This window comes from Nicotiana attenuata, chromosome 6 (assembly GCF_001879085.1).
Source record: "Nicotiana attenuata strain UT chromosome 6, NIATTr2, whole genome shotgun sequence".
In the NCBI taxonomy this organism is placed as follows: Eukaryota; Viridiplantae; Streptophyta; class Magnoliopsida; order Solanales; family Solanaceae; genus Nicotiana; species Nicotiana attenuata.
The window spans coordinates 76,490,844-76,513,502 of NC_031994.1; the positions used below are offsets into that span (position 1 = coordinate 76,490,844).

General features: G+C 36.4%; 1 protein-coding gene across 1 annotated transcript; it reads right to left on the reverse strand.

Moving 5' to 3' along the window:
- LOC109227249 (zinc transporter 4, chloroplastic) lies at positions 14,898 to 18,745 on the reverse strand. The gene is made up of 4 exons (XM_019392337.1): positions 18,366 to 18,745; positions 18,164 to 18,224; positions 16,561 to 17,252; positions 14,898 to 15,657 (listed from the first exon to the last, which is right to left on the reverse strand). Exons 1-4 carry the CDS (start codon positions 18,378 to 18,380, stop codon positions 15,202 to 15,204), a joined length of 1,224 nt encoding a protein of 407 aa, XP_019247882.1. The 5' UTR covers positions 18,381 to 18,745; the 3' UTR covers positions 14,898 to 15,201.

Below are 22,659 nucleotides of genomic sequence, written 5' to 3' on the forward strand. Positions count from 1 at the left end.
AGTATGAAGATTGTGGCGATATGGTTAATTTGAGGATTTATGCCTGGAGGGCACTCGATTTATTGGGTTGTGGACCGTGGAGGATTACTTCGGTTATGATGGTTGTTCTTGTGTGTTATGGGGAAAAAGGGTTATTATGGACCCAGAAAAGATTATTGGCTTAGTTCGGTATGATGAGAATCGGCTTGAGGTCTGTGGATGGATTCAAATATGAATATGGACTCTATGTCGGGCCGAATGTGTTCGTTTCAGCATAGCTCTCCTTATGGAGGAGTATTCGGATGTTGGATTTTAATTCGTCGTCGGCTACTTCATGTAATGCTATATTGTGCCGTGTGAGTTGCGAAACGGCTTGGTAAATTTCTTTTATGTTGAAGTTCCGCGTAGCGATAGTGTTATGTGAGCAGGATGGCTCTTTAGTTCCGGTACATATATCGCACCTCAGTTGTGCTTGAGTTTGTTAGCTTATGGCACTATATGTCCCCTCAGGGATGGTATTATGCACATAGTGTGCTTGTGAACTATATTCGGTATGTTGTTGTAATGAGCAATTTAGCTCGATGTGTATCTCCTTATGTGAATTTTATGTGTGGATCGGGTGGCACACCGCCATGGGTATGTTGTTTGGATCGAGTTTCACGCCGCAACAGTGTAATGATAATTATGGTCCCTTATATTCTATTCTGTGTGTTTTGTTTCCCATTTTCTGAGGAAAGTTCATGTTAGTTGCGTGATTTGAGTAGTCCCTTCCAGAGTTCATTTTCCTTATGTATCGCGTTGAGTTGGTAGCTTATTGGCACGTTGCGGCATCATGTGAGACTTCTAGTCATGTCAGGGGTGACTTGTTGCCTGAGCAGTTCGTACTGGGAGAGACAAGGTTATCGGATCTAGGATCAGTTCAATCGGATTGTATGAAGTATATTAAAGAGCAAAGATCATTATTTGGTTCAGAATGAGGTAATCTCCTTGTCAGGAGTGTAGCCTCAATGATTTGTTGATCCGACAGTTGGTTATGAATCTCTACATGTCTCTTCCGTCGTGGCAGTATTGAAAGAGTTGGAACAAGACTTAAATGTATCATGAGGTGCCTTGTGAGCATCAGATTGGGGGAAAGTCGGCTATTATGGTCAGGGAATGTTATTATGGTCCTGTGAATGACGTGGTGCATAGTGTGGATTCAGCAAAGGTATGTAATCTTGTATCAGTGCATCATGTGGTGATTGATACGATGTTCATATGTTGAAAGCAGGCCTGGCTGAGAATTTCGGATGTTGAAACTGAGCTCTAAGGCTCATTTGTTTGAATAAAAGAGAATATCTTCGGATTTTCTCGAGCTAATGTGATCAACTGAGTTGTGGTAGCACGGGTAGGTGCACAAGGTGTTTAACTGTGATTTCAGACAACTCCAGCGCAGTTCTTAGCACGTTCTAGACTAACGTATGTTTAAGTGGGAGAGAATGTAACGACCCGATCGGTCGTTTTGAGCTCTAGCGCGTCGTTCAGCAGTTTGAGGCCATGAGCAGCTTCATTTCAGGTATTATGACTTGTACGCATGGTCGGAATTGAATTCCGGGAAGTTCGGAGTTGATTTGGAAAGATAATCCTCATTTCGGAAGATTAAGTTGAGAGAATCGACTGAGATTGGATTTTTGAGTAAACGACCTCGGAATCGGGATTTGAAGGTTCCAGCAGGTTCGTATGATGATTTCAGACTTGGGCGTATGTCCGGATCGGGTTTTGGAAGACCCGACAACGTTTCGGCACCTAATGTGGAAGTTAGAATTTTGGAGGAACTTCATAAGTTTGGGTTGAAGTGCATTTCAGTGTTATCAATGTCCGTTTGGGATTCCGAGTCTGGGAATAGCTCCGTATGGTGATTCTGGTGTTGGGAGCGCGATCGGAAGTGAATTCGGAGGTCCGTGGGTCATTTTGGAGTCATTTGGCTAAAGATAGAAATTTGAAGGTTCTTGAGGAGTTTGACCGAAAGTGGACTTTTTGATATCGGGGTTGGAATCCAATTCGGAAGTTGGAGTAGGTCCGCAATGTCGAATGTGACTTGTGTGCAAAATTTGATGTCAATCCGACGTGATTTGATAGGTTTCGGCATCGAATGTAGAAATTGGAATTTCTTAGTTTCATTAGACTCGAATTGGGGTGTGATTCGTGTTTTTAGCGTTGTTTGATGTGATTTGAGGCCTCGACTAAGTCCGTGATACGTTTTGAGACTTGTCGGTATGTTCGGACGGGGTCCCGGGGGGCTCGGGTGAGTTTCGGGGTGATTTCGGACCATTTCTAGGCCATTTTTAGCTGCTGGTTTTTGGCTACAGCAGTATGCTACGCGATCGCGGGTAATTGGTCGCGATAGCGACGAGTAAAGTGGGAGAAAATGGCCAGTGATTCGCGATCGCGGAATTCCTTTAGCGATCGCGTAGAAGAAAGTTTTTGCTGCACTAACCCGACTTTGAAAGCTTGTATCTCGCAATCTATAAGGAATTTGGAGATGATCCAAAAATAAAAGTTGTAGCCCTTTGTGTCTAGTTTTCATAAAGTTAAACCATTTGGTGTTTGGAGATGTGTACAAAAAGTTATGAGTGGTACACTACAGCCTATCCGGGAAGAGTTTGGAAATTGCGAAGAAGAAATTTGTGTTGCACAGGGCTAACTTTGGAAGCTTATATCATATAATCTATAAGGATCTGGGAGATGAGAAAAGCACGAAAGTTGTAGTCCTTGGAGTCTAATTTTCAAAATGTTAAACCATTTACAATTTGGAGTTTTGTACAAAAAGTTATGGCCATTATACTAGATATTACCTGGAAGAGCTGGGCATTTGTTCTTCGCGATAGCAAAGCTTTTCCCGCGATCGCGAAGGGCAAATTTTGGGCTGAGAAATGTTGTGCTTTCGCGATTGCGAAGAGTTTTCCGCGATCGCAAAGAGTAAATACCTGGGCAGAAGCTATATTTCGAGGTTTCAGCCATTTTTAACATATTTGGAGCTATGGAGCTCGGATTGAAGCGATTTTTAAGGCGATTTTCACCATATGGATTTGGGTAAGTGTTCTATATCCGAAAGTAATTATACTTCATGATTCTATGGTTATATTCATCATTTATTTCGGATTTAAATGAAAGAAATCAAGATTTTTGCAAAACTTTTCAAGAACGAAAATTCAAGATTTGGAGGTCAAGTTGTTATCGGAATTTGGTAAAATTGGTATGGTTGAACTCGTATCGGAATGGGTTGTCGGTTTTTGTGAGTTTTTCGGAATCCGGGCACGTGGGCCCGAGGGTGATTTTGTCAACTTTTCGAACGGAGTTAGGAATTTATCTAAATTGAATTGTTGTGAGTATTAGAGTATACATTTACGAATTTTCTCATTTATTGGCTAGTTTTGGAGCGTTGTGCATCGATTTGAGTCGTCAGAAGGACTTGGAAGCCGGTTTTGGAACTACAGAGCGAGGTGAGTCTCCTTTCTAACCTTGTAGAGGGAATTGTCCCCATAGGTGAATTAATTGGATATGTGCTGCTATTTGCGGGGGCTACGTACGCACGAGGTGACGAGAGTCCATGCGTAGCTACTATTATGTTTATGTCCGCGTAGTCTAGGACCCAAAAGCATGCTTTACTTGTAATACTTGTAACCTTATTGTTAGTTTAAATTGCTTAAATCATATCGAAGTGGCAAATGACTTTCTAAAAGAGTTAAACTTCATTTTCTTGACTTGTAAAAGAGAAATTTACACCTCCTTGAATAATAGTCTTGATTGACTGTTAAAAATGTGTGTTTCTGTGTGTACCTGCGTCGCATGTATGATTCACGAGTAGGGTGATTATTTGTTTATATTTGACCGCATCGTATGTATGATTCGCGAGCGGGGTAATAAATGCATCTATGGTTCGCACCATTCGATCATCTGGCAGTGCACAGTTTAAATATTGTTGGATCGGGTCGTACGTCCTCGGCATGAATTGCGCGTGCTTGTATTGCTTGCCTTGAACTTTATTGAAGTTGATATTGCTTCTTCCCGGCTTGAGAATATATGTATAATTGATGAAAAAGGAAATTGGAAATTTTCATAATAAAGAAGGAATTGTTTACTTGCTTCACTCTATTGAATTACATTCATGTTCATGTAAACCCTCGACTTGTTATATTACTGATGTATCATCATTGGACCACTAGTAAGTGTGGAAGTCGACCTCTCGTCTCTACTTCTTGGAGATTAGGCGGGATACTTACTGAGTACACGTTGTTTTCGTACTCATACTACACTTGCTGTGTATTTTGTTGCACAGGTTTAGGTGTGGCTAGCGGCTTAGTGGCATAGCGGCATGGTTGGTACGGAGACTTAGGTGAGCTGCATTTATCGAGACGGCCCGCAGCTCGCAGAGTCTCCTTCAGAGTATTGTGCCGTATTTTCATTTCTGTCCACCTTGTATTCCGGACAGTTACTATATTTTATTTTATTCCCTAGTAATTGCTCATGCACTTGTGACATCGGGTTCTGAGATGATTATGGGGTATTTTGTATTGATCTCTTGACTTTCATATTTATTTTGAAATGAATATCTTTTACTAGTAAAATTGAAGGAAAATTAGAGTTTTCATAATTATTTAACCGAGAATTTAATTAAGTATTTATGGTTGGCTTGCCTGACAACGGTATCTGGCGCCATCACGACCCATAGTGAATTTTGGATCGTGACATCCCAAAGGAGATCTTTTGTGATAATGGGCTGCAATTCATAGGTGCGAAAGTTACTGACTTTTTCCAAAGTTGGCAGATTAAACGGATCACTTCTACACCTTACCATCCAGTGGCTAACAGGCAAGCTGAGTCGAAAAATATGGTTATCATCAACAACTTAAAAAAGTGATTGGAAGAGTCAAAAGGTAAATGGCCAGAAGTACTACCAGGTGTGTTATGGGTTACTGAACAAGGCAAAGACTAGGACGAGAGAAACCCCATTTTCACTTTTGTATGGAACGGAGGCTCTAATTCCAGTTGAGATAGGTGAACCAAGCACGAGGTATACACATAAAGAAGAGTTGCGAGTAAATTTGGATTTGACTGAAGAAAGAAGAGAAGCATTGTTAATTCGGATGACAGATCAAAGCAAATGATCGAACGATACTATAACGGGAAGGAAAACCTGAAGTACTTCAAGATTGGGGACTTGTTCCTCAAAAAGGTATTCCGATCAACATATGCGGCGAACAAGGGAAGTTGAGTCCGAATTGGGAAGACCCATATAGTAGGGGTGTTCCTCGGTCGGTACGGTACATTATTTAGATAGTTCGGTTCGGTATTTTCAGTATTCAATTTCTTAAAATACTATACCAATACCATACCTAATTAAATTCGGTATGGTTCGGCTTTTTTCCTTTCGGTTTCAATTTATTCAGTTTGGTAACTTCTGTTTGTTCGGCTCGAATATTGACTAATGCATAAAACCATAGACCGTAATATTTTTAAGTAAGGTGTGCACAAAACAAAAGTAAGAATATTATAATATAATAAAAAAATAGATGGAAACCAAAAATGCTTAACCTAGATGAGAGGAGGGGTGAAATGTCAGTACGCAACCAAAGAAAAGGTGGAAATGCAAGTATCGTGGAAAAACAATGTCGTAAAGGTTAAAGAGAACTATAAAAATGGCAAAAAGTAAAACTTGAATATTTATGTTATAATTGATAATATGTATATTGTGTAACTTAGTATGTATTTCGGTACAGTATCGGTATTTCAGCATTCTATTTTTGAATACTAATACCATACCTAATACCAATGTTTTTTAAAATTTTAAACCAAATACCATACCAAATACCAAAATATTGAATACCAAATACCAAAATTTTCGGGTTCGGTACGGTAATTCAGTATTTACCAAATTATGCACGACCCTACCATATAGAATTAAAGGCATTGTTGGAAAATGAGCATATGAATTGGAAATCATGAACGACAAGGTGTTACCATCTTATTGGAATGCAGTCCATTTGAAGAAGTATTACTACTAAAAGAGCTTAAAACCCCCGGTCAGGTATTATGCAAGTTATATTTTATTTTGTTCGTTTAAGTTTTACTAAGCATTTTAGATGATAGGCAAAAAGCTGGCCCGTACCAAATAATGATATAGACTCGAAAGACACACGAAATACTTAATTATTACTGGTCTAGGTTACAACATTTCTGATGGCATAAAGGTTACACGGTCATCATCTAAAAAATTATCTCTGAGTCCCGTATGTATTTTTATTTTTCAGGAAAAGGACCAAAAGAAAGGAGTTGATCCATGTACTTCAATACTCCAATACTGGGGCACTATGCATATGGAAGGATACACAATGAAAGAAGATGTATACCACAAAAAATATAGTTTAGCCAGAGTTAAAACCTCGAAGAGACCCTTAAAGAAAATATCAAAATTTCAAAGGCGTTCAAGCTCGCGGAAAATAATGGCAATAATGAGTTAAAGAACCTAAGAAATACTCCCACGAGCTCCTGGGTTAAGGCCATAGATTTAATCACGAGAAAATATATTTGTATTTCTAAACCTGCTACAAAGAAAGTAGTTATGAGAATGTTGTATAAGATTATTTACTTGAAAGTTCAAGCAAAATAAGACTTCCTCAAATTACTTCATGTTTCATATCTTTGCACCAATATGAAGATGAGACGTCATCTTCATCAATGTTGTTAATATAAAATGACCCTCTTTCGTAAAAACCTGTGCATATTGAAGACGCGATCTAAAATATTTTTAATATAAGTGTAAGATCAAAAACACAAAGAGTAGAAAGCATAATATGCAGTAAAGAGATATTTATATCACCGCCCTAAAAGGGGGGAGGGGGGTCTTTCAAAAACTATCCGAAAAAACAAAAACAAAGAAGAGAGTTCCAACAAAAATCAAAACAAAATCAAACTACTTCCACAAAATCCAAGGGTAAAGAAACTAGGGAGCATCATCCACGGGAGAAGAGGGATTAACTTGAGAAGACGAGGGTTGAGCATCAGCTTCACCAGGAGTAAGTCCATCACCATCACCTTTGGAACTTTTATCCTTGGGTGTTGAGAAGCTTTGACGCTACTAAGTCTGCTCAATCGTCTCTTTAGCCTTTGCAATTTCAGTGTTAAGGTCTAAATCTCCTGGCTAACTTCAATTAGAGTCTCAAAGCTAGTGTTAAAGAAAGCTCAGCTAACATCAAGTATTAACTTGTCTTTAAGGGCCTTATAATTCTTCTCCCACTGCTCAATTTCAGCTTTCAACTCTTTTTTTTTCTGCTTCAGAGGCTTCATAAGATGCCTTTGAAGGAGTAAGATAACTCTCAAGGAACTGAATCTTGTCCGTTGAGGCACGAAGGTCTTCTTGAGCCTGGCTGAGCATTTGTACCAAATCACCCGCATATACCTCTTTTTGGTTAAGGAGCTCTTTCAAGCTTCTTATTTCTTCAGTTGCCTTGGAGTGTTGTTCAGCGAAGGAGGATTCCAATCTGTCCTTGTCTTTTTCAACTTGATTGGAGGAGGCTTTTAAACTGCTAGTTCGACGGTGAATATCCTCAGTTGTTGATAAAGCTTCCTTCTCCTCAGCAAGAACGTCTTTCTCCAGTTAAAGGCTTTCAAATTTCTTTCCAATTATCATCCTTGGTGCGCAACTCAACCACCTGCTGATCTGTCCAAGAAATCCTTGTCATAAGCTTTGTATCTGTCAAATTGATCTATAAAAAGACAAAAGAAGGGGAGTTACGAACATGAAAGGAAGGAGAAGAAAGTAAAAAGAGTAAAATATACCTTGAGGGAAGAATGGATGATGTCATTCATCAGGGTCAAGGAACTGTGAGCCTCGAGCTTTTCCTTTCCACGGGACCAAGCAATGGGCTTGTCCAGACTTCTTCAGTCAATTCCCACCATCGGGACTTCAATTAGAACTTTTTTCATACCTCGTCCACCGTTAGAAGGCTCAGCTTCTTCACGAGAAACAACAATGGGGACAACTACTGGGTAGCTGAAGGCGGAAAAATAAGGGGATTAACAGCGGGAGCAACTGATGTCATCGAAAGAGATAGGGGTGTCAATGAATATTTAAAAACCAACTAAACCGACCGAACCATATCGTACCGTACCGAACAGTTTTTTAGGTTTCTTTTAATAAAGTTGTAGGTTTTTATATAAACTTATAACCATACCAATACTCATGGTACCTTTTTTATTTTATGAAAATAAACCGAAAAATACCAAACCGTACCGAATAAATTTACATGTGAAAATATATTTATATATTAAAGTTAAAATAATAAAGCATTAAATTTTTTCGTGAGCCTTGAAATTATGAACACGGTTACAAGTCAACAAATAATTAAACTCAAAATCCTAATCCCCAACCTATTATGCTAGTCATGTTAAAACTAAACTATTTCCAGCATATTCACTAGCAAGACACAAGGTATTCTAGCAATTATGAGTAAAGAACTACAATATATTGAATATGTTTCATTTTGTATGATTTAGATTTATCTTTTGAATATTTAATCTTCTATAGACTTGATTCTTGAGTGCCAACCTTGTTAATACCTTTCCACTCGTGTGATTTATATTTTCTTTGTCTTTGCTTAGTTTATTTTACGTTGTTGATGAATGGTTAATGGATCTATACTCTTACCATCTTTCATGTTCTTAATTCATCACCCTTTAAATAGTAAAAATATATAGAGAGTTTTGCTAAGTCCTATAAAAGTACGTATGTTATTGCATTCTACTTCTACTAGTGACTTTTACATGATATTTAAAAAAATATTAAAAATTAATCGACCCGTACCGATACAGAAGAGAAACCGACATGATTGGGTGAAAAGTATAATTTTGGTTCTATACAATAGAATAACCAAAAAATGATATGGTAATAATTTTATAAAATAACTGGCTGAACCGAACCATTGACACCCCTAGGAAGAGAGGCAAGTGGCGGCTCTTCTGAGACAGGACCAAATTCTTCTTGACCCCCAAAACCTTGGGCAAAGAACCTATCAATGGGACTTGAGGGAGGGTTATAAAATTACCAGCATCTTTATTAGAAATAACCAAATTGACATTCTCTGTCTCATCAACGAGACTAAAAGTAATTGAACTTAGAGGGGGATCTTGAGAGACATGGGTTTCATCATCTGAAACCACGTGCCTTCTGATACGTGGTTTCCTCACTAAGGAACCTTCTTCGGTATCCTCTTCATCTTCGGACCTACAGGCTTCAGCATTCTTCCTCTCGGAAGAAGATACGCTTAAAATTTGTTCTTGTGCAGAGCTTATAGAAAGCCTCACAGAAGGAACAGAAGTGGGGCTGCTGACAGGAATGGCAAACCCTAAAAAAGGGAAAAAGTATATGCATTAAAAGGAAGGAACAAATAAAGAGAAGGAAAACCATAGGAATAAATATTTACCGTGAGTTTTCACTTTCCATCCAAATTTTTTGTGAAAGAAATTTTCAGGATCTCTTATCCATAGGAGCAACAGTTGGCATTTTTTCTACCCAATCACGAAAGTGAGCAATTTCTTCAAAGACTTCCATAGTTGCTGAAAAATGAACATACGCTCATGTGAAGAAAATCAAAACGTCAAGAAAAGTAAGGAAATAAGAGGAAAAGCACTTACGTGCAGAGTTTCACTTTTCAGGGAAAGGCATGTTTTCATCACCCACTAACTCACGAGTAGGGGCGACAACAAATCGAGCATACCAGCTGATTAGGTCGCAGCGGACTCAACCTTTGGAAGAGTGGGCGCTAATACTTTTACCCAATAGTGGTATCGGGTTCAATTTCCACAGGGAGCTAGGAAGAGAGTTGGATATTTGTTTAGCCTAGAAATGCGAGTTTGCTTCTAATTGATCTTCTATCATTTTTGGGTTTTTGTGATTATCAACTACAATTTAACAACTACTAATTATAACTAAATTATGGTAAGATATTAAGTCTAGGTTGTATGCAAGATAGAGAAAGGCACTAGGGTCGTGGCATTTACCTAGGTGGTCAACTAACGGGTAGAGATTCCTAATACGAGAATGATGATTATGGGGCTTATGATATAACCGTTGCACGATAGCACTCACTCTCACACCTCTCGGTAGAAAGAATGATTTTGCCCAATTGACTCTCTCGAGACCAATTGAGTAGGCCAACAAACCAAGCAACTTAGGGTTCAAGTTGGGTAATTACTCTCTCGAGGTCTTACCCATTAATTGGGACTACCATTCTCATGGGTCCATCCCAATTCCTTGTTGGGTTAATTTTGGAGTCATAGACACTCTTTCTCAAGAAGAGTCAAGACCCATTAAGCTAGACTTAGTGTTTGCAACGACGAAATCCAAGTGAAAACATAAAATTAACCCAAATATCAAACACCCAACATCATTCAAGCATTAAACAATCACACCCATTAATTACCCACACTAGGGTTGAGCCACAACCCTAGCTAATGGGTTTAGCTAGCCATAATAACAACAGAAATTGAAGAAGAAATAGATAAAATGAACATATTAATTAACTAGAATGTTAATCTACAATAATCCACGTTAAAACAAGATGAAAATGCCCAAAATAGGCTAAAACTTTTGTCTCACGAGTGCAGCTCCTCTCTGGTATCTAATTCGTGCCCTAAAAATGGCAAATATTCTATTTATACTAAGTTAAGAAAAACCGGACAAAAATACCCCTGCGGGGTCCGTGCGGTCCGCACGAAGTTGACACGCGGCCGCACTGGGTTGCTTGACTTCTGAGACTTGCCTTCTGAAGATGTTGACGCGGACCGCACAATGATGGAGTGCGGCCGCATGATGACTGGCGCGGACCGCGTGAACTTGTAGTGCGGCCGCATGAGTGGCTTGTGATGGTCTCTGGACTTTTGTGGTGCGGGCCGCGTGAGCTTGTAGTGCGGCCGCATTGGCTGGAACTGTGAATGACAACTCTCTGAGCTCCTATGGTGCGGCCGCATGACATGATGGTGCGGTCCGCACCAAGTTCTGAATATCCTTGCTTTCATGATCTTTGACACTTGAGCAGGTTTCACTCCGTTTCGAGCCGATTTTTGACTTTTGTCATCTTGTTGCTGAAACTTGCAATCAAGCGCAACTTATAAGCATTCTGGGTTTATTTTATGGCAAATCATACATAAAGCATAGGCAAGTATGGGCATAAAACGTGTTAAAATCACAGTTATCACCAGCCACGGTCACAATCATCCTCGGGACTGACTAAAACTCTTTTTCTTCTAGCCACAAAGGAAAAGACACCATCACGAAAGAGTTTTGGAGAATATAGGTGGAGCAAGTGACGGAAGGTTAAAGGGACGGAAACCAAACCCGATAAGTAATGAAGGCAAGCAACTGCCCTCCACATGATGGGACCTATTTGAATGAGGCAAACATTGAAGTTGCGACATAACTCAATGATCATGGGATCAATGGGAGGAGTAAACCCTAAAGTAAAAGGATAGGTGTAAACAAAAGAATAACCTGCATGATAAGAGGTGATTCTTTGGTTAGCACTAGGAGTCATCACTGGAAAATCAAGTTTTTAATGGCATTCACGTCGAACCAACGAAAGAGGGCCTGTGGTAATTAAGTTAGGGCAATGATCAGCAGGGTTAATAGAAGCTATGGACGAAACCTGTTTTTTCATAGCTTCACGATCTGATACAAAAGAGAACTCTTGTGGGACAATCTTAGAAACAATAGGTTCTCGCATGGATTCGTTCTGATCCTCCCTCTAGAAGAATATCTAAGTGTTATGGGTGTTCTAGCCCTAGAAGATGATGTCTTAGCAGTACTACTTTGAGGGGTCGAACTACGAGATGTCAACGAACCTAAATTACGTAGTCTACCACCTCTCCTACTTCTGGTAGGGGCTGTAGAGGGAGGAAGTTCATCAACGATCACCACTTTAGTGGGTCTGATGATGATGAAGGATTCGATGAACGAGAAGTCATCTTTAATGGATGAAATACAGGGAGAAGATGAAGAACTACAAGAGAAGTTAGGAAGATGAATGCAAGGAAGAAGGAAGGGACTTTTGAAATCGAGTGTGATGAAGTATTTATAGGAGAAAGCAATTGTCCTCAGAGTTAGTCACTATGAACTGACATCATGGAAACGTCACTTCGTGATTGGGGCATCCTCAGAAAAACCCTAAAAAGGTGCTACAAACTCCTGAGCCAATTACAACGAGACATGTGTCTTGAACATTAAATAGACATGACGCATGTCTCATCGGTTCTGAAGAATGTATTATTATAATCGGGAAAAGGCGGCAAGAAATTCCTGCCATGAATACTTACCACTTCCCGAATATTCAGTTGAGAATATTCATAAAGTTGGGGGACTATCTGTAGTGGAAAAAAAAGGTATGACACGTGGATCAATAACAAGTGGCAGATCCAATTAAGCAAATTAGAAGAATTAAAAAGGCACGAGCGGAATAACCCCGGTGTTTTGCCAGAAAAGGTACCGGACCTAACGGTTGGAAAAGAAGAAATAGGTACGGAACGGATGAAGACCATAAAAATGGAAGGTTTATGAAACTGTTATAAATAAGGAAGGGGTATCGGCATTGATCGTGGTTATGAAGAATCCTCATTCATTAATGCTACCGTTACAATTATATGTGATAAAGGACAATCAAAGCAATTAATATCATTAACTAGCCATAATTAAGTATGAAAAACCGTTATAATTATGAATCCTTATATAAGGACTTGATCCTTATTTGTAAACGCATCTGAATTTTTATCAATATATGCAATTATTCTATTACTTTATTCAAAAGGTTCAGACCACAATTTTGGGAGAGATTAGTGATCTACTTTGGGTTTTCTTTTCTTGTCTATTATTTTCATTATTCTTTTTATTCTTCAGATTACCAAGAAAGTGAAGTATTTTTGGTTATCAGTAACCCGATTTCTTTTTGATATTGACTTTGACCGAAAAATCTATTTTTGGGTTAAACAGTGGACTTCGTAGATCCCTATAATGTGGAATTCAAGTTCTTAAGCTAATATATATGTATGTACTTTCTTAGAGCAGTTTAATGAAATATTAACTCTGCTTATCAGGAAAAAAGAAGAAGTAAGGAATCAAACGAGGAGAACAGAGAATATATATCACTAACTGGTGAGCTACTGGATGTGAGCTGTTGCAAGAGATCTATTGTGACAAAAACTTGGTACCCTTAGATCAAGCCATTTTTTAAATTGCTTAAGACCTCAAATTCAGAACTCACATGCCCTAAAGAGTAGCAGTGTTTTACCCTTCCCAGACAGCATTTTGGGGAAACTACTGGCAGGGGCGGAGCTAGAGTGTGGGAGTGGGTTCGATTGTACCTAGTAGCTTTGGTTCGAACTCTATATTTATCTTTAAAAATCCATTAAATATGTATAGATTATTAATATAGAACCCAGTAACTTAAAACGATTAGAATCCTGAACCCATAATCTTGAAATCGTGGCTGCGCCTCTGACTACTGGGGTTTGTTATTGTTTGTTCTTGTTGATTATAAAATTCATGTAACTGTTTTCTGCTTGGTTTTGAAGATGTAAATTCTGTTTTATAAGAATGTAATAATTATGAAAGTTAGATGTGTTGGTCATTATACTTCAAAAACATCATTTCTTTGAAAGAAATTACACTTTTTTGTCCATTAGCTAAGTTTTAAATTTGGTCCTTATAATATTTTCTTCTAATGAAATCTGCTTAAGTAGATTTAACATTTGATTAGTATTAGTCCTTCTACATATGAATTCCTTCAAATATCCATCTATTACATTTATTTTACGTACTGAATTTCTACTTTTATGCCATATTTTTAAGGTATAATAGTCTTAACACATCATATAATTTTCTGTATAAATGGACTAAAACTACACGTTTTAATTAAGGGAAATTACCAGCTATGTCCATTTATAAGTAGCTCATTACAAAAATTGGCCAATTGATAAAATATTACTAATATTAGCCAATTTAGCCAATTAGCTATTTGTAGCAAAAAAATATCAAATTTTTGCTTTGTTTTGAGTGGGTGTTATTAAAATATACTGGGCACAACTTAAGGAGCTTGAATCTCAGTTTTGGGATGATTTGGTGAAGTTTTGAGCTGGTTTGAATTGAAAATTCGAAGTAAAAGCTGAACATGAAAAAAATGAGATGTGTATCACACTATGTATCATTTATGTGTCACACATGTATCATATTTGTATCAATTGTGTATCACATGTATATCCATGTATACCTGTGTGTGAGATACATGCGTGATACATGTTTGATACATGTGTCGAAGAAGATTTTTTTGAACTCGATTTAATTACGAATTTTGATACAAACCAGTCCAAGTCACCTCCAATCTTCCTCAAATTTTGTATATTGGCTTATCTATATATTTTTAATGAATTTCAACATACCCATTGAAAAAATTCCTTTTTTGTTTAGATTTTTAGAATATTTTATAGATTTTTGTATTTCATCACCTTATTTGCTACCCCGTCCATGAAATTTCCTTTCCGTCTTGTATTTAATGTTGCTAATCACGCTTAAAAATATGGAAGGTGATTTTTGCATGTGATTCTTTGAGAGAAAGAACCCTATTATTTGGTTTTTCAATTTTTGTTGGCTAGTTTTGGTAAGTCTATGACTAATGGCTAGAGGTTGGTAAGTTGAAATTTATTTGGGACATTTGTGTAAGTTTCCCTTTAATTAATTAAAGAGGATAATATTTTTGTGGTCAAATTTCACAAGGAATAAATCAAAAGTTTAGCAATATCTGCAAACATATGGATATAACAAGTAAAGGGAATCCACGTTACCAAATAAACCCCCTAGTTTCACAGCCTAAAACCCATCAAATGCTCATGCAACATAGAAAAGAACTTTATATTATTTGATTGCATGAATTAAATGCAATATTTCTCTTCTTTTATCTTTTCAGTTTGCAACTTCAACTTCAACCCTACTAACAGGGTGCCATACCTATTACAAAAGCACCCTTCCACAACCAGGGCCCACAACAACATCCTCCCAAGGATTAGAAAAAGTAAAATCAAGAAAAAAAAAAAAGAAATGGTAAAACAATTGCTTGCTTGGCTTTTTTGTGGTTAATAAAATACAAAAAAAAAAAAAAAAAATTTTAAAAAAATACATGCATATACTAATAAAATGCAATATCATGCCCATATTGCAAGAAGGGACATGAGTCCAGCCCCTAAGAATAGTGCAAAATAAGATACTATTTGAAGCCTTGTATTGCAGCTCATTCTCTTACTCAAGAAATCTGCAGCAATTAGGTCTACTAAAGCCATGTAGATTAAAATTCCAGCAGATATAGAGTTAAGGCTCCCTTCCACTACCAAAGCTCTCGGGCTATGTGGATTGTACGACGAAGAAGCTAGAATCCCTATAGCAATTCCCAAGGGCGTTGTTACGGCGAAAAACGTTGCCATTATAGTGGAACGGAGGGAATTGAACTGTGCCTGTGAGATGCAGCCTCCTAAGGCAAAACCTTCGAAGAACTGGTGGAACGACAAGGCCACGAGCAAGGGTCTTATTGTGCACGGACTTTCTGAAACACCCAATGCTATGCCTATTATGAGAGAATGTGATACTATTCCCAGCTCCAAGACCTGCATACAAGGAAGTCGTTGTAATGACCAAGCTTTCACAATCAAACTGACCAACACTGTATCTTCACAAACACGGGGAAAATCAAACTTTGAGTAATAAAACTATTGCTCATTTGCCAATTAAAAAAAGTAAAAAGTTGGTTCCGGTCTTATAATACATTAAAGAAACAAGCGCCGCCATGAATCTGCTATAACAAGAAACCATACGCAAACCCCTAGTCTGTGAATGCATAAACCGTTCTGTGAACTGACACACACCACACCAAAACATCTAACAAATGGCTAACAAACTAAAGGTAATATTCTATAAGAAGTAGATTTCACATTACAATATATGCAGTATCTCAACGGTTGGGTGAAAAATCTTAAACACCAAACAATGAAACAATTGGAAAGTAACTTAGCAGAATACCTAGCTAAATCTAGAAACAAATGAAATAGCGTAATTCGGCAAAAGCTTATAGAACTGTATTTATCAAAGTTCAAGGAATCAGAAGCTCATAAATAGTTGCAATCAATCATCTATGCCTCAATCAATAATTACTTGGAGTTGGCTATATGAATTCTCTATATCAATTCCGCAAAAACCTACAAGTGGTAGTAAATTCGGTAAACCATTCAAAACTACAAGTCGGTTCAGAAAATACTGTATCAAGTTTACCAACTACAAGTTGGAGTTGGCTATATGAATTCTCTATATCAATCAACTATGAAGCCTAAACGTTTTCTTTCTCATAAATCCTGACATCGAGGAAATGTAATTCATATCTTTAAAACCTACAACCATTGAGATAATCCAAAACCCTTCTAGACACAGCATTACCCAATTCCAACCAGAACCAACTTAAGTGCAGAAGTACAGAGAAAGGCCTAAGGCATGTAAAAATATGCAAGTAAAATTACCTGAGAAACAACAACATGCCTCCCTCCACCTTCCTCGTTTCCACCACCAAAGCTATGGGAGTGCGAATGACCATGGGAATGCTCCCTCACGTTCCCTTGACATGCCCCTTGTTCTTGTGAATGGCTATGGCTGTGATGAGCTGCATGTGCATGCATCCCAACAATGTGTATTGCACCACCGTCTTCTTCATTCCCTGCCTTTGGTTCAACCGGTACAATAGCTGATTCTGACACCAAATCCGCTGAATCAATCTGATCTTTTTGACTTTGTTTCTCTTGCTTCCTCTCATAATACTGAGTCCCAACAAAGTCAACCACCAAGGTAGTCAATGCAGCCATCATGGCGATAAAACCAGCGAAAGGGAATTTCAACCAAGGAGATTTCGGAAGACAAGGATTAGTTAATGATGAGGTGGCGCCCGGTAATATGTGGACAAAGCCTGTAGAGAGGATGACACCAGCAGCAAAGGCTTTAACAGCAAGAAAGAGATTAGAGTCAGTTCGGAGGAACCGATGCTTCTTGCCAACTAACGGGATACCAACTCCGCAAGTACTAGCTATTAGGATAGCAGAGATAGCCACGATTTTAAGGGTAAGAGCAGCCGAGCTGTCTCGGCAGCCTTCTATCTCTTCATCAGCACTGCCACATGTAGTATTGGAAACAGATTGATAAAGTTTTAGCATAACGGTATCTGTTTTGATCAAAAGGAACAGTAAGAGAGTGTCAGAATCATTTCAATTTCTATACAATTTAGGTATTGAACCAATAAAGAACTATCAAATTTCTTTCTGTTTATTCCTTAAAACAACACTACAAGAATTCTCCTCATTAACCAAAGTTTCCCTACATTTCAAATATCTTGATATGAAACATGAAATTCATTAGAAAATGGAAGTCAAAGGAATCTGTACATACATGAAAATAGATAAAAAAGAGTCGGCTATGTAATTCAGGGTGTACGCAACCTTAGGCAAGAACTCCATTTTGACAAAGTAAAACTAAAGCTGACTTTTTTTCTTCCTTTCCCTTTCCCAGATTTAGTACATGAGTGAGATTCAACAGCCAAAACAGACATAACGAATGTGCAGAGCAAATGAAGACAAGATCTATACGAAGAAAATACAAAAGAGACCTTTACTACTAATTCAAATTTGGAATTCAATACCCCATCATTTCATAAAAACAAGATCAGTACAACATGAGAATGAATGAATTTCAAAACTTTTTATAGAAAAGGTGAGTGATACTGAAATAATTACAAAACTAACAACCACTTAATACAAAAATGAATGTCCACTTTCATCATAAGACTCAAAATATGAACTACTTATAAACTATAATAAACAGATAATCCAAAATTTAAAATCCAAAACAGTAATGAACTTCCAAACTGGATGCAAGTGATTACACTGACTCAACACAGAGTATCGAATTGGAACATAAAACAAATAAGAAAAAGAATTAGAGTAATTTGGAGAATTCTCCATCAATTACAAACCAAACCAAGCAAAACCCAGAATTAAAGATTCAATTTCCTCATTTCCCATAACAATTACAAAGAAAAATAAAGAAAAGAAAATGGGGTCACAAAATATTACTTACCAGAGAAAGCCCCCGTCTTTTCTCTAATTTTTGGGTCCATAAAAAAGAAGGGCACGAGATCCTGAAATTAACAAATAACAAAGAATAGAATAACACTCACAACTTTCAAGACAAATGGGGCAATGAAAAAGAGAATAAAAAGGAAGAGGGAACAGGGGGTTTGGGGTTGTGTGTGGGGGCAGTGAAGAAAGAAAGAACGAACCTCAATGAACGACATGGGATATGTGGAAAAGAGAGGGAATTTTGTCCCTCAAAAACTCTATTTCCAATTACGTAATAAACAGAGAAAGCATAACACTAACACAAATCTCTATATATAGCTGAAGGGTCTTGACTAAAATTATATTAAAGTGGTAATAAATCTTGACGAGAACAAACCGCTTTTGTTTGTTTTATAAATCCTGTTGTTGTTGCTGTAGGAGGGAATAGGGAGGGTTTAGAAAAGGATAAAGAAAGAAAGAAAGAAAGAAGGAAAATAGATGGGGATGAGAAAAGGAAGAAGATACTGAGAATGATGTCGACATTATTAGTAAAGAAAGAAGAGAGAGGTGATGGGGAGACTTTGATACAGTCGCTTGTTTTAAAAGAGAATGATCTCCACTGTGTCGACACCTCTGCGTAATAAGTCATGCACTCCACTTTTTATTTCTATTTTTTAATAACATATTACTAGTAGTTGTCTCAGCCAATGTATCAAAGAGTAAAAATATTTATTTTTGTTTCATATCTAATTTGAAATGGCAATTAATTCGAATTCACATTGTATATGGCTGAAGGAGAGTCTCAAAGCAATAATATAGTTGTTTTGGTAAGTTCTATAGGTCATAGGTTTGAGTCGTGAAATCAGTCCTATAGGTACAAGAATATTGCTTCGTGGATCGGGTTGCCCTCCCATCATATAAGGCTCATTAAAAGAAAAAATACACTTTATCATAACTTCTTTTTTCAACGTTCGAATTCACATCCTCATTTGTACATCGAATCACATTGATTTATCCTTATTAAGGCCATCTCCAACCCTAACACCAAATTTCACACCAAAATGGTGTAACACCAAATTTACTCCAACCATACCATTTTTTACACTAAATCTTCTCTCTTCTATATTATATTATTATCTTCTATTTACTTTTTATTTTTTATTTCCTTCAAACAAATACTATCTTTTCTCTTTTTTCCATATTCATTATATATAATTCACATTCACCACTTGTATAATCATTTATTACAAAATTATTTTAAAGGATAAATCAACTAAAAGTGAAATCATTGATAAAAGATAATTAAATAAATATTACATCATAGTCAAATTTAATTTAAGTACCACATAAATATTTAACTTTCGCCTCTATTCTCCCATAAATACTCGATTAATGCATTACGAAGTGCGAAATGCGCATCATAGTCATATTTCTTTTTATACAATTATAATAATAATAAAATTAACTTATAATTTTATATAAATATAATATATACAAAAATTAATATATAAAAAAATAGGATATAAAATTAAAATTATAAAGATCTTAATATAAAAATTAATTATATACACAATATATGATGAATTAAAAGTCCAAAAAATAAAAAGATGAATAAAATAATAATAAATCAAATTTGATGTGATGAATAGTGTTGCACCAAATTTGGTGCAACACTATTCATGCTCTATAATGGTGCAAGATTTGGTGTTCCATTGGAGCAAAAAAATACCAAATTTTATACCAAATTTGAATTTGGTGCAACATTTGATGCAGCCTTGGAGATGGTCTAAGTGATATAAAAGCACATTAATTAGATGTGATTTGAGGTAAAATATATAGGTTAGAGTCTGTTTATTAATGAAGCCATTGGAGAAAAATTATGCAAAGCATCCAATGGCTTCATTAATAAACATTCTTATATAGTTAATTATTCTCAATAAACCATAGTTAATTAACATTGTTTTACTTCATTAATTCACTTAGAGTCTGTTTGGATTGGCTTAAAAAAAGTGACTTTTTTTTAAACAGAAATAACTTTTAAACCAAAAAGCAATAAGTTGGGATTGGGCAGCTTGTTGTTTTTGGCTTCTTTTAAGTAATTTTAATTTATTTTAAGCATTTTATAGCTTTGCCAAAAACAAAACCCTTAAAATTGATTTGATCAGCTTAAAAGCCAATCCAAACACCCTCTTAGAGGGTGTTTGGCTAAGCTTCTTAGAGGCTAAGCTTAGAGGGTGTTTGGCTAAGCTTATAAGCTGGTCAAAGTGGCTTATAAGCACTTTTTGGCTTATCTACGCGTTTGGTAAAATTAAAAGTGCTTATAAGTTAAGTGCTTATAAGCCAAAAATAAGCCAAAAGCCATAAGTTGGTCTCCCCCAACTTATCAAATTTCAGCTTATAAGCACTTTAGGTTTGACCAAAATATTTACTATTATATCCCTAAAATTTTTTTTAAAACAAAACTCTTTGTATACCCAATTTTTTAGCTGCTTATTATTAATTTCAGCACTTTTATCCAAACACGTAACTGCTTATTTTTTAAATCAGCTTCAGCACTTAAAAGTGCTTTTCAGCACCTATGCTTATCAGCTACTCTAAATCAGCTAAGCCAAACGGGCTCTTAATCATGTAAGTTGGTATAGTTTGGTCGCAAGTGCGGGTAAATTTTATCCCAAAACATTAACCCAAAGCTAATCGCATTTAAATATAAATCAAATTTTTTTAATCAATCTTATCCACTCAGAAAATGTCCGCAGAAACAGTTTGTGGTTAAGAAGTTGCAATAAAAACTGCAGTGATATGAGTTCAAATAATATCATTGTTAATTGTGCAATTAAGTTTTCCTCTTCTCCCGTAAATATGTAAAAACAAAAATAAAATCTTTGAACGTAAAACAATAGAAGTATCACTGTATCAGTTTCCACCAAAAGAATAAGAAAAAGTAAAGATGTAATATTGGAGAACCAGCACTTAAACTATTGAATATTTGCACAAATTTAATTCGATTTTGTAATACAAATATATGGTCTAACCAAAAGCTATTTGGGTCCGTCAGAACGCCTAACTTATACTCCCTCTCCGCCCTTGGGGCTAGTGTTCAATTAAATGGATTGAGAACCATGGGATCTGGATTTCAAATTTAGCTGAGGCAAAAATAGTAGTAGGTGATTTCTTTTAATTTGTCCAAGCTTTTGATGGTCAAAGTTAACCCATACCTCCACTAGTGAAAAATAAGAGATATTTCGTAAAATTAGTTGAAGTTGCTCGTAAGCTGGCCTATGGTGATAATTTGTAAGCACATTCTCTTTGGTCCTATAAAGTTATTCTGATTGGCGCAAAATCAAAGATGGACTTTTTACCAAACACATCGAATATATGTAATTAAAGTTTACGTATTTCAAATTTAATGATCAGCCAAAACTATTTCTACTAAAATACGTCACTAAGAGTACTATTTTTACAGTAAAAAAGAGTGCGAAAGGTTCAAAAAAGAATCAGACAATATTCCTCGACAAAAGAAGAGGTTAATAATTAAACGAACATATTTTATTCTTGATTTCTTCAAAATGGTGGATTGATAAGGTTAATTATGCTGATCATGTCTAACTTTATACAGTATATTACTTGCACACATTTCTTTCTGCTTCTCTTAAACTTTAAATAAAAAGTCAGCCACTTGTTTTTCTTCTTCTTTTTCTTATTAATTAGTGTCTGAAAATGACAGTGAGCAGAATCTAAATTAAAAAACACAAACGAATAAAACTCCCCAACTTGTTTATTGTTACTTTTTTCCTACTACTATTAGGAACCAACTTGTTTTATTTGACTGAAATTAGTGGCGAATACATTTATGAAAAATTGACGGAGAGAGAAATACATTTTATTTGACTAAAAAAGTTTCAAAAATTTCTTTTGAATATTTTAATTTTTAAAAGTAGTGGTTTGTGACACTTTATTTTTAAATTTTATATTTTCTTTCAACAGATGGAGTAATTTATGTCCAAAACTAAAAACTATTGCATGCTTCATGCTTCAAACTTTTTTTCTTTTCAACGAGTATTAAACAATTTTATTAATGCATTTGATACTAGGTGGGTTAAACTGTAAGCCCTTCGTGCTTAACATGAACTTTCTTTTCCGATATAACAATTAGCATCTATTATTCAACGTTTTTGTCAATATATTTATGTGAAAATTTCACATAAGAACAATTGGGCTCCCTACTTTTCAATTTTATAGCCAATATTTGAATTTAGGGAGAAATTCAAAAATAGCCAGATTTAGAAGTGGTCGTTCAAAAATAGCCCAGTTTCAAAAGCAATCGAAATCTAGCCACTTTTCATGTAAACACTGTTCAAAACCCGAAAAATACGCCAGTATATTATGCTGGAGTTCCAGCATAAGTACACTAGAACTCCAGCATAATATACTGGAGTTCCAGCAAAGTATACCGGTCCAGTATAATATGTTGGAAGTTCATACACTAGTGCTCGAATCTCCAGTAGATTATGCCGG